The sequence below is a fragment of the Helianthus annuus genome, chromosome 8 (genome assembly GCF_002127325.2).
Source record: "Helianthus annuus cultivar XRQ/B chromosome 8, HanXRQr2.0-SUNRISE, whole genome shotgun sequence".
Classification (NCBI taxonomy): domain Eukaryota; kingdom Viridiplantae; phylum Streptophyta; class Magnoliopsida; order Asterales; family Asteraceae; genus Helianthus; species Helianthus annuus.
The window spans coordinates 129,514,163-129,532,280 of NC_035440.2; the positions used below are offsets into that span (position 1 = coordinate 129,514,163).

Sequence of the window (18,118 nt, forward strand, 5' to 3'; positions counted from 1 at the left end):
TTGCTAAAAATTGGGCCAGTTTGACTCCGAACTTCAAATTTTTTGCTTTGGGAGGTTCCATTTAATGCAGATTTCCTTGAAATATCTGACGCTCATCGAACTTACCTGCAGAAGATCATATTGCCAACACTCGCCAAATTCTTAATATATTATTATTATTATTATTATTATTATTATTATTATTATTATTATTATTATTATTATTATTATTATTATTATTATTATTATTTTACTAACCAGGGCACAAGAAAAACTGCCAGTATGTTTGTCCACTTAAATCCATGCATCCTTCTTTCAACATGCCTTCGGAGAGCGCTTTTATCATGTTTTCGGTAATATTGACAAGTCTTCGATGGCCCCCACACAAGCTATTGAGAATAGAATCATTACGCCCACGTGAGTCCCACATCAGGACATACCCCCGCGATCAAGGTATGCACAAAGATTCCTCATAACGGGTGAGTATATTGGTTTCATCCTCTTCAACGATAGTACAGGGATCAGGTCTGTACTTTCGTACAACAGAGATCCTAGGTGCTATCGAGGGTTAAGATAGATAGTTCGGTGAACAGGTCAGTACCACCGTACAGCAGAGTTACCAAACAAATCTATCAAAGGATTTTGGCCAAAGATGGCGCTTATTATGGATTTTGGCCAAAAATGGCGCTTATTAGGAAGGGTTCGGCCTCTTTTTTTTTTTTTAAGGCACTTATTATTAAAAGAATATCATAGCGTCTAGGTCAGCATGTATCTGGATGCAGCAGAAGAATGACTATGATATCCTCCGAATGAAATACCAATATAAAGACCCGAAATCTCAGACTTTGGCAATCTATCAACGCAAGATTTAAGACCATTAAGCCATATGCCGCAATGTGTTACCCACTGAGAAACGTAATGCCTGAGAAAAGCCAGAATTCTTGTGTAGACATTATGTTTTGCTCCCTAACAGCAGTTTACTCGTTGGTGTTGCTGAATCTACCGACATGTCGTTGCTTGGTACCCTGATTTCCTTTTGTTTTCTGTGTTTGCAAGAAATGACAAAGTGTTAGCAATTTTCTATCACTTCCTCTAGCAGGAGTCAGACATAAGCATTCATTTTTGGATTTTCTGAATATATCCCCCCTAAAATTTTTATTTTCGTGAGTCCATTTGCCCGAAAATAAAATTTTAATAAGAAAATCTATTTGATGAGCAACATTTTCCGATACTTGTTTTACTTTCAAGAAACGTTTTTTTTTTAACAACACGTTTTGATCACAAGGTTCATTTCCAGTCAAGGAAATTGACCATTTCCAACCAGGTTACCAACTGGTTGAATCGGGTTTTGTCGAAGGCTTTCGTGAAAATGTCGGCCCGCTGCTGTGTTGTATCCACTGGCACAACTTGAATATATCCCTTTTCGTAAGCGTCTCGAATTGCGTGAATTCGAATCTCGATCTGCTTTGTTCTTGAGTGGTGTATGGGATTCTTCACAATTCCTAGACACGCTTCATTGTCGATGAATATAGGAGTCTTCATGATGTTGATTCCATAATCCAGCAACTGATTTTGTATCCAAAGAACTTGTGAACAGAAGCTGTAGGCCGCGGTGTATTCTGCTTGAGCGGTCGAGGTGGACACCGTTGTTTGCTTCTTGCTTTGCCATGAGATCAAACGATTTCCCAAGAATTGACATCCTCCTGATACGGACCTGCGATCTACTTTACAACCTGCATGATCACTGTCAGAATAAGCAATAAGATCAAAGTTGCTATCTTTAGGATACCAAAGACCTAGTTTCGGAGTTCCTTTGAGATAGCGGAAGATGCGCTTTACAGCAATTTCATGAGATTCCTTGGGATCTGTCTGAAATCGAGCGCAAAGACAGACTGCCCACATAATGTCTGGCCTGCTAGCCGTCAAGTACATCAGAGAACCGATCATCTAGCGATAAAAGGACTTGTTTACTGGTTTTCCTTGAGGATCCAGAGTGAGCTCTGTCTGAGAGGCGAATGGGGTACTTGCAACTTTACAATCATTCATGTTGTACTTCGTGAGAATATCCCGAATGTACTTTGCCTGATGAATAAGAATCCCATCCTCCTTTTGCTTCACTTCTAGCCCTAGGAAGAAATTCAGCTCTCCCATCATGCTCATTTCGAATTTAGCCTTCATGACGGTCTCGAACTCTCTGCACAGCGCCTCGTTAGTTGACCCGAAGATAATATCATCGACATAGATTTGAACCAGCATTACATCCTCCCCAATCTTTTTGGTAAAGAGAGTCATGTCGATCTTTCCTCTGGTGTATCCACATTCTAACAGGTATGTGGACAAAGCCTCGTACCAAGCACGTGGGGCTTGGTGAAGACCATAGAGCGCTTTGTCCAAATTGAAGTATCTTCCAGGAAAATGAGGGTCTTCGAACCCTGGAGGCTGACATACATACACTTCTTCCTTTACTTTCCCATAAAGACAAGCACTCTTGACATCCATTTGGAAAACTTTGAAATTTTTATATGAAGCATACGCCAGAAATATTCTAATTGCCTCCAGTCGAGCAACTGGAGCAAATACTTCTTCGTAGTCGATTCCTTCTTCTTGACGAAAACCCTGCACCACCAATCTGGCCTTGTTTTTTATTACCACTCCACGATCATCCATCTTGTTTCGAAAGACCCATTTAGTGCCAATCGGAAACTTTCCTTCAGGTAAATCTACTAGTTCCCAAACTTTTAGCTTCCTGAATTGAGATAACTCTTCTTGCATTGCCTGAACCCAACTGGAGTCTTGAATAACATCTTCGATGTCACGTGGGACTGATTGTGATAGAAAAGCTGCGAAGAGACCTTTGTTGATGCTTGACGACTGCCCGCGTGTACGTACTCCTTCTTCTACAGCGCCGATAACGTTTTCAAGAGGATGATTTCTGTTTGTCTTGTATCCGGCATTTGTTAGAGATTCAATTTGCTGTGGAAGGTTGGTGAAATGTTCGTCCATGTAAATCACTGGTGGATCATCTTCTTGAGTTGGCTCATTCACATTCGCCTGTGAAGAAGAAGCACCATTGTCTTGGGTGTTCTCAGGCGAAGTGTCACCAATTGCTTCATTAACAGCCAGAATAGGATCAGCGGATGATGGAGATAAGCGGGTGGTAAATGGAGTTAAACCAATGTCAGATGAGTCAAACAGTGGTTCAACCTGAGTGTCTTCAACAGGCTCAGTTTCTGGAACCACATCCGGAATTTCAAAGGTGTTGAAAATCACACCCACATCATAGAACCAATCAGGAGTACTTCCGGTGTTGGTGTAGTTTCCTTCTTGAAAATCGACATAGTAGGATTCAATCACCATCTTTGTTCTTTTGTTGTAGACACGGTAGGCCTTCTGTGTGGATGAATACCCCATGAAGTAGCAGATATCACCCACTGCTTCAAATTTGATGAGATTTTCCTGAGTGTTAAGAAGGGTGCACGAACAGCCAAATGGTCTGAAGAAGTCAATAAGCGGCTTTCTTTTGAAAAGAAGTTCGTATGCAGTCTTTCCGTGCGGCTTCACGATTAATACCCTGTTAAGAACATAGCATGCCGTATTTACTGCTTCTGCCCAGAAGATGATTGGAAGCTTTGAGTCTACCAGCATGGTTCGTGCGGCTTCGATCAGCGTTCTATTCTTGCGTTCAGCGATTCCATTTTGTTGAGGAGTTCTGGCAGTACTGTATTGGAGATGAATTCCCTTTTCAGCACAGAAGGATATGAAAGTCTGATTTTTGAACTCAGACCCATTGTCACTTCTGATTGACTTCACTTTTAGTTTGGTCACATTTTCAATCAGCGGGATGAATGTTTTGAGGACTTCAGCTGTCTCGCTTTTTGCTTCAAGAAAATAGACCCATGAAAAACGAGAGAAATCATCTGTGATCACCAAACAGTAAGAACTTTTAGCATGACTTTTAACACTAATTGGACCAAAAAGATCCATGTGCAGCAATTGAAGAGGCGCAGTGATCGTATTCACTGCTTTGGACTTGTGCGATTTCTTGTGTTGCTTTCCCTGGGCGCATGCTATACATTTTTCCGAAAATGGGAATTCTTTAACTGGAAGACCTCTTACTAGATTTAACTTAGAGAGTTTATTCATATTTTTAAAATTAACATGCCCCAATCGCCTGTGCCAAAGCAGTGATTCCGATTCTGATGCCTTAGAAATCAAGCAGGTTAGATTGTCATTTGTCTTGGGATTCTTCATATTGAGCACGTATGTGTTGTTCTGTCTTGGAGCAGTAAGCATGATCATTTCAGCAGGAACAACATAGCCGGGCTTCAGAAATAGGCATTCCATATCATTGAAAAGCACCGATATTCCTTTATCACAAACTTGTGAGACACTCATGAGATTGTAGCACAGTTCCGGTACATAGTTTACATTCTCCAGCGTGAGTGCTTCAGATACGTCTCCCACTCCAACAATCTTTCCGCCTTTCTCGTCTCCAGCAAAAGATACGAAATCGCCATCAATGAAGCGAAAGTTCTTTAGAAGATCCTTCAATCCAGTCATGTGTCTTGAACATCCGCTGTCCACATGCCAGATGTATTCCATGAGCATACGAAGCCATTTCTGGAGTTTATTCTGATATACAAGAAATATATACAAATTAGTTAGATTTAGGAACCCAAATTTGCTTCATCTGGCTTCTGTCGTGATTTTGACCCACATTGACCTCTTTTTGTTTCCAAAAATAGGCAGTTGATTCCACCAGATTTTTAACAGATTTCTTAAGATAATTTAATTGATATGTGACGTTTGTAAGAAAATCATGTTCTGGTTTGGAAAACTTCCTGGTTTTACAATGTTTCGCTGTATGTCCTAAATGACCACAGCGAAAGCATCTTTTATGTCTGGGTCGTTTGGTGTTAGAAGATGATGTATGTGATGAGAGTCTTGAGCATTCTGCTTTCTTCATTTTCATGTCCACTCTGCTTTCATCTTCTGAGTGTTCTTCATCATTGTCTGAATCGGATGAGCTTCCATACATGTTGTCCTCACTTGAGCTTTGCTCTTCACTTGCTTCGTAACTTGACTCATTGTAACTTTGATCTTTGTTTGGTCTTTCTGAGTCTTGATCTTCAATGGTTTCAGAACTTGAACATTCGGAGCTTTCATCATTGGTGGATTGATCTTCACTTGAACTTTCTGATCCTTGCTCGTCTTCTGAGGCAGTAAAGTTTGAATCTTCATTGCCATGATCTTCAGAGACACTCTTTTCTGAATCCATCACACCTGTTCTAGAAGGAATAAATTCGGGAATTTCCTCTGTGAGGAATTTTCCAAAGCTATTCCTTTTTAATTCTGGCACAAATATAGGAGATTCACAAGCAACTTTATCATCACAACACGCATAATTTAAATCATGACATTCAGACACATAATGTTCACGATCACGGGTCTCAAATGTAGGCACATGGCCCTTACAGTCATCCGAAGATTTAAATTTAGGCACTTGGCCATTACAGTCATCCATCCTACTTAAATTATTACATTCATCCTTAACATTGTTTTTCTTAGAACAATTCCAGACGAACCAGTTAACGGTGGAATAACTGTCGCCTGAATATCCAATTCCTATTTTTGACCCCCCGCAGTCTCCATCCTCATCGCACACATCTTCTTCACACTCAATGGGATCTGCATTGCTTTTAGAATAGTTAGCGGTTATATCATTTTCACAAAACTCATCTTGTTCAACAGAGGCCTTTTCATTTATGAGATCATTTTCGGGATGGGGAGTCGGCATAGGCACATAGTTTTTGCTATGTGGTGGAAAGAAGAGTTTTCTTTCATTTCCGTGCCTATCCTTATACCCAATCCCGTCTTTCACAAACGTTGGTCGTTGGCAGTTTTTAATGTCAGTAAGGCCTTTTGACTGACATTCCATTTATCTATTATAATTTGAAGTTTATTCTTTTCGTTCAAAGCTTTTTCTAATCTTTCTGTAAGATCATTGATGATAAAATCTTTTCTAAACACAAACTCTTTAAGAGTTTGCATTTCAGCTAAAGTTGAGTTCAACTTTCTCTGATATGCAACCTCGTTCTATTTAAGCTCGTTGTTAAATTTTAAAGCTTTATCTTTTTGCCTTTCAAATTCTAGGTTCAATAACTTGTAATGTGCCACGACATCAACGCATGCAGGTGAGCATAATTTCTCTTTGAAACTGAGTGGAATACTGTTTACCAAGTCCTTGTCAGCCTTTTCCTTTGATGAATCTGCTTTCATGGCTGCTGCTGGGACTTATCCTTGCCTTTCTCAGATGTCTCTTTCGAAACATGCTTCTCTGCTTGACCACACTTCTCTTCTTTGTCAGGCTCCACTGAAGTCAGAATGCTTTTCAATCCCTTGTCAGCAGCATTGTCTCCTGCTGGAATTCCAACTGTCTTCTTCTCAAACTGCCTTGATGAGGATTCACCTGAGATCTTGGCCATCAGGGCTTTGTTAACTTGCTCCTTTGCTTCAGTGATTTCTTCACTCCAATCGTAGTCTTCGACGACTAAGGCTTTTGGCGTGCTAGGAGACGCATTGTTCTTGTTCTCTTCAACTGTGATTTGCTTTACAGCAGGAGAGGTTTCACTGTTTCCTTCTTTCAACAGAGGACAATCTCGCTTGAAATGTCCTAGATTTTTGCAATTGTAGCATCTCAGCTTAGATTTGTCAAAGCCAGCTTTTCCAAGACCTAAATGCTTGCCTGTCTTGTCCTGAAATTTCTTTAGCCTCAAAGTGATCATGGCCATTTGCCATTTCAGATCCATTTCCTCCATATCATCTGGATCAACCTGATACATGTCTTCAGCAGTGAACATCTCCTTTTTCAGTTCCCCAGACATTAGGGCTTCATAACTGCTCAGGAATGTGTTGAAGAGTGCCACATTTTCAGTGGACACTTTCAACGCTTGAGTGTCAACAGTGATAGTCTTCTCAACAAGTTGTGGGGCCTTTGATGCGCTTGCGGAAGCGTTCGCGTAGATTAAATCAGAAGCTTGTGGAGTAATGCCCCCTGAAGCAAGAAATGCCACATTTTTCAATCCAGCTGAGGTTTGAGCTGACTTTGGTTGATATCCAGCAGTGTTCATCTCTCTTTTGTTGACATCCATTTCAAAAGCTCTTAGGGTGTTGATCAGATCAGACAGAGTGACAGGATTTGGATTGTTGAGGAAATCCTTCTTGATCATCATGCATTGAAGGCTCCATTCCTTGGGAAGAGAATCTAGTAGTTTCTTTATTGCAGCGTGATTTGTGACTGGATTTCCCGCCTTCTTCATTTTGGTCATCATGTTCAGAAAACGACTGATGTGGTCAGAAAGACTTTCTCCACGAACTCCACAAAACATGTCGTATTGTTTCTGCACCATATCTCTCTTGCTTTCGATTAGTTCTTCATTTCCTTCGTAGTACTCAATCAATGCATTCCAGAGTGCATTTGCAGTTCGGTGTTCCTCAAACATGTTGCAGTCGTTGGTTGATAGAGCCATGGTTAGAGCAGCGTGAGCACGACGATCACGTTGGATAAGAGCCTTGTCTTCATCAGTGAAGGTAGTAGCATCATTGTTAGCAACTACTGCATCTCCTCGAACTACCGTTGGAATGTGGGGTCCAGCGGTAACCGAGAGCCACAGATTGTAGTCCGTGTACTCGAAGAACGATTGAATGCGAGTTTTCCAAGTGCTAAAGTCTTCAGCCCCTTTCAACTTTGGTGGACGAGTGGTGGTTCCAGTCTCAAGTTCAGCTTGAGCAATTGGACTTAGTTGATTCAACGACATGTTAGCTTGTTTTAGACAAATTTGAGCTGATCAGACTTTAAATTCGCTGACTAGTCACAGATTAACCGGCAAGAGGCTTAATTTCACCGATGATCGAAGACACTTGAACACCTTCGCTGACTGATCCTCTACCTTCGCTAGAGTGTTGGGCAGTCCTGCACGAGCGATCACGTAACTTCGCTGACAAAACACAACACAGACAGATGTTAGGTTAATTTCACCGATAACCGTGATAAGAACGCTGTGGTTCGGTATCACGGTTCTCGAAGTCGCCTTCGATAATTTCGCTCAAGGGACACTAGACTCTATTTCGCTAATGATCAATAATTTCGCTCGAATGATGGTCGGCGAAATTAGTGATTATGCGATGAGATCCTCAACGATTTGCTTTAGTTCGCTATATTCAACGCTGAGTTCGCTGTCTTCAAAAGATAAATTCGCTGTATTCAAAAGTTGTTCGCTGCCTTCAAGATAATTTCGCTGGACAGAGGGTTTAACACGAACAAAAACCCTCTAATCACTCAAAAACAGCTCAAAAATCATGTTTTGATGCAACAAAATGTCCAAAATGACTCCTTAATCAAGTATTAACAACAACCTATCGATTAAACACACCAAATCAATCCATTTTAAGTTCAAAAATTTGAAAACCCTTGGAACTTTGAAAAACCTTCAAAACAATGAAAAATCTCAACAAGAACACAACAACCAAGAGCACAAAGGCTCTGATACCAAATTGTAGATCCCAAAACGTATCCGGATCACAGTGGTTGGTTGTTTTAACCCATAACACCTATTGATTAGGTGTTTGAGATATGAAAAGTTAAGAAAGATCAAAGATGAAGGGAAGCTAATGGATTAATGAATACAACAAGTGTTGTATTGAATCCAAACAATAAGATATATCAATAAACAACCTTGGATATCAGATTTGAGCACTAGATCAACAAGAGAAAGTAACAACACCAATATTCATTCAAGAGCCAAAAGCTTAAGTTGGTTACAAGGCTTGGACTATATATAGGGTGTTTGTAGGATCGTTCTCGGCCTTGTTTGAGTCGATCAGAGAAGTTTCTATCCAAATCAAGAGGCGGAAACTAATGATTTGATGCTATTCATGCTGTATTCACTTTAATCTTGCTGTTGTATTGATATTAGACCCAATTACAAAGTTTGACAGCACTTCAGCAGCATGCTGGAACAATTACACCTTCAACTATGTGTATGAGGTTCGCTCCAAAGACCATATATATAGACAAGCATGGTCCGCTTATATGAACATGTTCATATAAGCGGATCTATATTGATCACAAGAGCGGACCTACAACATGACCCTATGAGCGAACCTTGATCTAGACTGACACATAAGCGGACCTAGGAATGTACATAAAAGCGGACCTATGATAAACATCTAATTCTATGTTTCCGTGCCATGTCCGATCTCTTCATCTCTAAGACTCGATGTAAGACGTAGTCGACAGACGTAAGTGCACCAACAGACTCCCCCTCGGATGTTGACGGAGTCTTCATAGAGTCTTCGCACATGTCAATCTACAATCTTCATCAGTCGTCAAACTGCCTCTGAAATATCTGTCATTCCAAGAATCCTCGTTCTCTTTCTTCATCATTACCAATCTCTTCTCTCACAGCTGTTAACACTGTGTCTTCAGACTCCCCCTCTCAAACAACTGGGATCGTAGTCTGGAATTCACATGTTCATTCTTCAAATCAAGATCATTAACAGGCTCCCATTAGGTTCCAGATTGATACCTGGCTCCATTTTCTCTTAGGATCAATATCTGGCTCAAGTCCTGCACAATCTCTACCCAAACATAAGTTTCTATTAAAGATTAAAACTTTCCAACAATTCAGAAACTATGTTGATAAGCTATAATAATGATTTTGCATTCAGAATCGATTACTAGCTTTTTTCAAACAAATTTACCAGTCTTCACATACACTCTCCCAAACCAGTTCTTCAAATTTAGCACTTTGAATTTCGAAAATCAGCATCTCAACACCAGTTGTTGAAAATCTTTTTGACTTTTTCAAAACTTATGCTAAAACACACCAAAAATCTTTTTGAATTTTCTGAATGAAAGTAGAAAAGCAAAAAACAACTATTTACAGACAATATTTTTGTGAGTTTGTGCAAGAGGATCATATCAGTTATGAAACATATCACTAACACCGTTAAGCTTTTACATTTTCAGTTCTAAACAATTTACCTAGATTGTCAGTATGTTTGTCCACTTAAATTTTCACACAGACTTCAATTGATTCGAGATACGATAATAATGTTTTAGAAACTAAAACTTAATTGTGTATCACTCCACTTGAATATACTCCCGTATCCAGATCCCAAATATTCAGTCTTACAGGTGAGTATACCACAGCTGATATCTGTAAAGGGGTAATGTGCGAGGGCCGTGAGAGCTCAGGTCGATACTTCCGTATACGCAGAGAAATGACGGCTTCGACTTTAGGTGGGTCCCCTTTAGAGGATCTTTTATTACAACAGCAAAGATTATCAATTTTATTGTTTAATCAGATTGCTGAGGGCGAGCTTATATTTCAAAGCTATTTGCAGAAAGTATTATTCGGGGACTAGGTCAGTATTTCCATACAGCAGAAGTCCTGGAATAATACCCCAGATATCACTAAGTATAAAGACCTAGTATCTCAGAATATGGGACCTTTCAAACAAGATTTCGGGGGTTACCCATATATCCAAGAATAGTTACCCACGAATTAAGCAAGTTTGATTTACGTTTATATCTCGTTTCAATTTACTAAGTGTGCGAAAATCTACCTGACACATCCACAGTAAGATTGTTTATCACATTTAGCTTTACAATTCTTTAGCATGTTGTGATAGTTCACTGATGTACTATCATTTCCTCTTTTATGCATCAGAACTCATTTTTCAATTTTATCATGTTTTTGGCTTTTTCAAATTTTCTGATGTTTTTGGATTTTCTAAAAATTCTACTCCCCCTAAAATTCAAATACATCTAAAGAAAATTGAAAACAAACTGTACAGAACATGACAACTGATATCGAAACACTTCAATTCTCCATCCGTTTGGCTTAAACAATCAGAACTCCCCCTCACAACAAAACTATTTTCCCATAATGATTTCAAAACACTTAAGTTTGTTTTAATCAGAATGGTTTTTCCGGAAAATAAGTTTAGTTGTTTTTACCTTTTGTAAAAATGGGGTTCAAATCATCACATTGTTTCACCAATCTTATGAATGATAGTTAACTCAAGTTCAATTTAATGACCTTGATTTAGCCACTTGTAGTATCAACTGGTTCTCATTCTGAACCACTTATAACAACCACAAACATACAACCACTTGTAGATTTTGCAATTAAACATTTCAAACTTGTTTTTCAACCAATTACCATCTTTTGGTTGAATTCTCAAGGTGCTGATTCCTACTCCTCGCTTACAAACCTGGGAGTTCCGGCAAGTCCTGCAAAACCTCAAACACAGATTTAGAAGGATGTCGATTCATGATCCACGATACCAACTTGGGATCTCCGGCAAGTCAGGTTTTTACTCTTTGAAAAATATATCCACCCAAGCCTGACCTTCCTTGGGTGTAACAACATCTTCTTTATCTTTACTTTCAATAGACTTGTAAACACGTCCTTTGGAAGCATAAAAATCTTCGATGCTTTTGGCCTTACCATTGACCATTTTTCCAAAGATACATTTTACATTTCCGTTGAAAGTTTTTTCAACATCAAATTTCTTCTTGTCAGAATAAAATTGATTTGATATTTCAACTTTTCCGATTTTGGATTTGTAATTTTTAGCATTCAGTGGCGGAAAATTAACATCGTCCACTATCGGAACTTTCTTTTCAACCTTTTTCTCAACACGTGGCTCCTCTGATTTTATGGAATCAGATTCATCAGCAGAACTATTACCTGAACCTTTCACAACCCATTTCTGATTTGGTACATTTTCTTTTCTTTTTGAAGCACTCTTTGAACATTCTCCTTTTTCAAAAATTGAATTTTCAAAGCCAGTAAACTTCCGGGTTGACAGTTCAGTCTTTTCAACAACTTTTTCTTTCATTTTCCCAGAGAATTCCTGTTTTGGCTTGAAAGTCTTCGGACAATCCTTTGCCACATGACCAGCAATCTTGCACTGAAAACAGGTTCTCTTTTCAATCTTCTTCGGAACTTCATTCTTCTTTAGTTCTTCTTGCTTCTTGGCAAGGAATTCCTGATTTGTCTGTTTTCTGAATAATTGTTCTTTTTCAGCTTCTGACGTTTTCCCTGAAACAAACATAGTTTTTGAATTATACATTTTTTCATTTTTATAGTTTCTCGGTGGCATAAAACCAAGACCTTTCTTTTTGAAATTACGATTATGGTTTGGTTTTTGACGGAAACCGTAACCACAATTGTAACCCATTTTCTTATTAATTCGTTGTTGATCTCTAGAAGTGTATTGTTTAGGTTTTCCATTAAGATTTAAATCTTTTATTTCAGAAATATTAATTTCTGTTATTTTGAAAACCTTTTGAATCATTTCAAGTCTGACACTTCTTATTGGAAAACTTTCGTCAGAATACAATTTGTCAGAACCTTTCAAAGTATATGCCACTTTGACCGATTCATCATTCAAATTAGATTTCGAAAGTAAAAACTCATTATCATAAACCCGTTTGTCCTTTTTATTTGTTGGCTTTGATATATTTGACCCAGACTTTGACTCGGGTTTGGACTCCGGTTTTGACACCTCATTGTCATCTTTTTCTAACACCTGATCGATCACACTTTTTATCAACTTTGACTCATGATCAGTGTCGAATGAAGTATATGTGACATCAATATTTTCTGGCAAGTTATCCGACGGCCCAGACTCCCATTGCAAATTGATTGCTTTATTGACTCTTTCAGAATTTGGATTTCGAGGTGAATATCCATTTTCGACCAGGGGCGGACATCTGTTATAGACCACACTGGATTTCTTACCAGAAGTCTTTAACTTTTCTTCATCTTCTGTCACAGATTTTTCTTCTTCAGACGTCTTCACTTCCTCAAATGTCTTCAAATTCTCCACGACTGGATAAATCCTGTCAACAACAAAAGAAGAACATGAGTAGCTATCTAATAACTTTTTAACTTTCTCAGTTTCTATCTTTTGCGTTGCTAACTCCAACTCTAGATCTGCACACTTCTTAATATGAAAGTTCGCATCATCAAGCTGTCTAAGATATGCTACTTTCAATGTGTTCATCACCACAGCTTGTTCACCACTTCTGTATACTTGTTGATTTCTCTGTTCATCGTATCATACGATTCTTTCAATTTGAGAATATTGTGCAACAACTCATTGTTCTGCTTGATCAGCGAATCACAGTTCATGCACTTTTCTGGGACTATGACTGGTTCAGCGTCAATTTTCACTTCAAATTCAGGAACCTCTTTGACAATTCTGTTTGATTGTAAAAACTCAGCTCTTCTCTTCTTCTCAGCTTTTGCTTCGGCTTTCAATCTCTCTTCCTCTTCTTCTTCTTCCTCAAGCTTTCTACGTCTTGCTTCAGCAAGTTCCATGACTTTCCTGGTTCTTTCTGCACATTTCAAATCATAAGCATTAGCAAAGAAAGCATGAGAAATGTTTTTGGACATCTCTTTGGCCATAAGATCTTGATCCGGACAAAAATCATCCCAGGTAAAACCTTCATCCAACTTCTCATCATCTTGTTCAGCCCAACAAACTTTGCTGTCTTTCGAAAGATACTTTTCCCAGGTAAAATTATCATATTTTCCCTGACTAACAACACATGCCTTTTTATCAACCACATCTCTCCCATGAGCAGTTTGTGCCTGTTGTTGTGCTGGTGGTGTGATTTGATGATAGATGGCCTTCTTGTGATAGTCGTTGTTTCCGAAAGGATTCTGGGCTCCGGTAGTTTCACGATTTTTACACTCCCTCTTGAAATGCCCCTTCTCCCTGCAATGAAAACACGTAACTTTAGATTTATCAAAACCCAAAGCTGAAACGTTTGCATCACGAAAATCATCACGGCCAGTAATTTGCTTAAACTTTTCAGCACGTCTCATCACACTCGCCATACACCATTTAATATCCATCAATTCCATTTCCTCAGCATCAATTTGATCGTAATCCTCTTTCGTGAGCATTGGATTTCCGATCTTTCCTGCAACAAAGCAACTATAAGACTCTAAAATCATCCCTAACAAAGACATTTGATTTTTTGCAATTTCTCCAGTGTAGTCTTGATCATTTTCAAGGCTTAACACAATGTTACACTGAAGTTTTCTACCATTCTTTGTTACAGAGATGTTAGGATCGTATGATGAAAATCTTGTGCTGTTTGATCCTTGAGATGCCTTCTTCTCAGGAGAATCTTTAACACTGTAAGCAGTTTCGATCTTTGGAGAATACTTTGTAGAATCAGTAGCACCACTTTTGTAGTACAAACTGATATCCTGTTCTCCATCATAGTTTTTCATCCTAGCGATCTTCCTCTGCTCCATCTCCTGAGCTTCCAGATGCTTAATAAAATCTCCCAGTGTCATAGCTTTGTAATCTTTTCTGTTAGATCTCAGCATCATCAGAAATTTTCCCCATGTTTCGTGTGGAAGCGCATCTGCAAGTTTTTCAACTAATTCATCAGTATCTTTCTTAATACCAAGTTTTGTCATATTTCTCACCAAGTTACAATATCTATCAATAATCTGCTTGGTGTTTTCAGATTTTAAACCACGAAACAAATCGAATTCTTTCTTCATGAGAGATTTCTTATTCTTAAGCATATCATCACTTCCAATAAACTTTGCTTCCAACTCTGTCCAAATCGAATATGCAGTTCCATCATGTTGAAGCAAGATCAGAATGTCTTCTTTTATTGCTTGCTGAAGCAGACTCACCATAAGTTTCTCATCACGGTATTTCTTTTTGTCATCTGTACTCATTTCTCGAATTGTTTGCTGTACACCATTTTTAACTGGTCTAACATATGGCTCTTCAGTATGTTCCCATGCATCTAGATGATAAGCTTCAACCCAATTTCCAAAACGTTCAGACCACACATTATAATCATCAATATCCATGAGTTTCGGCGGTTTCTGAGACGTTCCGGTTTCGTTTTCAATCAATGCATTCTGAGTAATCGAGGTCGGGGTTGCAAAAGCGTTATAGAATTCGTTGTCCATTTTTCAAATGTTACAAAGTTTCATAATTTTCAAATTTAGGCAAACTGTTCACAAAAGCGAGTCTGACACAAGAGCGAGACAACAATTGTTCCAAAAGCGAACCAACACTTGTCACAAAAGCGGACCAATCAAATTGTCACAAAAGCGGACCAGAAGATTGAACCAATAAGCGAACCAAATCCTTTGACTGGATGAGCGAACCAATAAGTTGACCCAAAAAGCGGACCAGATGGACTGACTAAAGAGCGGACCGTTCAAGCGAACCAACTATTGGATCAATAAGCGAACCAGATGAATGAATTTGGAGCGAACCAGTCAACAATTGACACTAAAAGCGAACCAGTGTTCTTGCTGACATCATCTTTTGCGCAAATCCGTATTAGCGAACCTCTAAAAATCTTAGTTTCTACGTCGATTTAAGATCTGAAAACTTCAAGGATTTATTAGTTCATGATTCCAAGTGCAATGTGTGATTTTGAGCTTGTTTTACCGTGAAAATTTTTGAACAACGTGAAGAAAGTGTAGAAAATCAGAAGAATTGCAGCTAAAATGGCAAGAACTCCTCCTCCTGAGCTCTGATACCAATTGTAGGATGGTTCTCGGCCCTGTTTGAGTCGATCAGAGAAGTTTCTATCCAAATCAAGAGGCGGAAACTAATGATTTGATGCTATTCAAGCTGTATTCACTTTAATCTTGCTGTTGTATTGATATTAGACCCAATTACAAAGTTTGACAGCACTTCAGCAGCATGCTGGAACATGTTCATATAAGCGGATCTACATCGATCACAAGAGCGGACCTACAACATGACCCTATGAGCGAACCTTGATCTAGACTGACACATAAGCGGACCTAGGAATGTACATAAAAGCGGACCTATGATAAACATCTAATTCTATGTTTCCGTGCCATGTCCGATCTCTTCATCTCTAAGACTCGATGTAAGACGTAGTCGACAGATGTAAGTGCACCAACAGTGTTCCTGATCAGCCAGCAAATTTATAAATTTGCTGGAATCTTATCTACACTAGGTCAGGAACATTACTATTAGAGAATTACAAAACAAGCCCTTGTACATTCTAATTTGCTACAAACTGATACTAAACTAATCCAGCACAAGTATCAACGATCTCAAAAGTTCTAACATTTAATCAAGCTTTGGCAGCCGGTTATCGACGTATTCAGGAAAAGATTAGCTATTTGGAAGGCAAACACACTTTCCTTTGGAGGCAGGTTGACCTTGATAAAATCGGTATTAAATGCACTTCCTACTTTCTACTTTTCCCTATATAGATTTCCGGCGAATGTAATCGATCAACTTCAGAGGTTACGGTGGCAGTTTTTATGGGGAATAACACCGGAAAAAAGGAAGATGAGCTGGGTTGCTTGGCAGAGTGTCGTGACTCCAAAAGATCTAGGGGTGGGGATTGGGTCACTGAAGGATGCAAATTTGGCCATGCTTGCCAAATGGTGGTAGAGGTTCAAAACAGATCCCGAGAGCCTGTGGCGAAAGGTTATTTGGAGCATTCACCATAGTGAAAGGACGTGGAACCCTATACCAAGAAAGTTGTCAATAGCTGGGCCTTGGAAACAAGTGTTTAAAGTAGCAGGAGATATGGAAGCGTATGGGATAAATCTGGCCAGTTGCTTTCGGGCCGTTCCTGGTGATAGTAGTTCGGTTGTGTTTTGGAAGGAACGTTGGTTAGGAGGAGAATCACTGCAAAATAGGTTCCAATGCTTGTACGTGTTAGAAAGAAAAAAAAATGTTAAGATATCGGAGCGTGTTAAAATTTTAGACGGAAGCGTGGTGATGAACTTCAACTGGTTACGGCAGCCAGCGACAATGGACAAAGTGGCTGAACTACAGAATATGTCCTTGGAATTGTTTGCCGCAACGTTGGGGAATGGGGAAGATCGATGGAGCTGGGAATTGGATGATTCGGGGAATTTTTCAGTAAAGAGTCTTAAAAGATGTTTGCAATCCGCTCGGTTTTCGGATTTGGGGAATGATTTTGTGTGGAATAATTGGATTCCAACCAAGGTTAATTTTTTAGCTTGGAGATTATCACTAGATCGGGTACCAACGTTAGCAGCACTAGCTTATAGGAATGTTGTCATGGGTGAAACACGGTGCAGAATTTGTGTCCTGTTGGACGAAGAAGCTGACCATTTGTTCGTGGGTTGTGAGTTAGCTCAGCATGTGTGGAATTTTGTGTCACAATGGTGCAAGATATCAAGTATTTTTGCCTTTCGAGTTAAAGACATTCTGGATTGGCACAAGCAGGTTAGGGGATGTAGAAAATGGAGGAAACTAGTGTACGCTATTATGCAGGTAGCTTTATGGGTTGTATGGCAGAGCAGGAATGATTTGGTGTTTAATGATAAAGAAGTTAGTATCGACCGGATAACGAATGAGATAAAGCAGTTGGGCTTCTTATGGATCGGTAGTCGTTTGAGCCTAAAAGAGATAACGTGGGAAGAATGGTGTAATCTTGAAAATTCCGGAAAGTGGTTGTAGTTTAGATAATCTTGAACTGATTGTATGAATTTTGGTGTGGGCAAACATATGGTTGGCCCTTGACTAATGTATAAAATTTTGTTGGCCGTTCAAAAAAAATTAGAAAAGTATATTAAATTAAAATTCGGATAATAAAATTAGAATTATTGTTTTTATGAAATTTTAGTATTGGATTGAATTTATAAATGGATAATACAGATTAATATTAGCAAAGATATTGGTTAAATTTTGGATTAGGAAACTTAATTAAATTCACAAAACACCCTGTAAATAAATAAAAATAAAATAAAATTGTATGTCAAAATATTTTTAGATACTTTAAGTTCCCGTGTGTTGCACAGGTTGTACAAAGAAAATATTTCTTACAAATCTATTAATAATTATCATGTTTAGAGTGATGAGCTTGAGAAAAGTTCACCAATGATACTTTTTGCTAATAAAGAAAACGCAGAATAATCGTCATGTGTGATCGTTGCTTCCAAGTCTCGGAGTTGACCAGTTCGAATATAACAAATTTACTTGCTCAATTTTCAATATAAGATTAATTTTTATAACTTTGAATGAAGTTTTAAGGGGCAACAACCTTCAAAAGCTTGCT

General features: G+C 38.8%; 1 protein-coding gene across 1 annotated transcript; it reads left to right on the top strand.

Moving 5' to 3' along the window:
- Positions 1–16,617: 16,617 nt before the first annotated feature.
- LOC110870498 lies at positions 16,618–17,520 on the top strand. The gene has a single exon (XM_022119674.1). It carries the CDS (start codon positions 16,618–16,620, stop codon positions 17,518–17,520), a length of 903 nt encoding a protein of 300 aa, XP_021975366.1.
- Positions 17,521–18,118: the final 598 nt, after the last annotated feature.

Excerpts from the sequence above, each read along its gene's own strand:
- LOC110870498 (XM_022119674.1), top strand. The coding sequence starts at position 16,618 with ATGGAAGCGTATGGGATAAATCTGGCCAGTTGCTTTCGGGCCGTTCCT.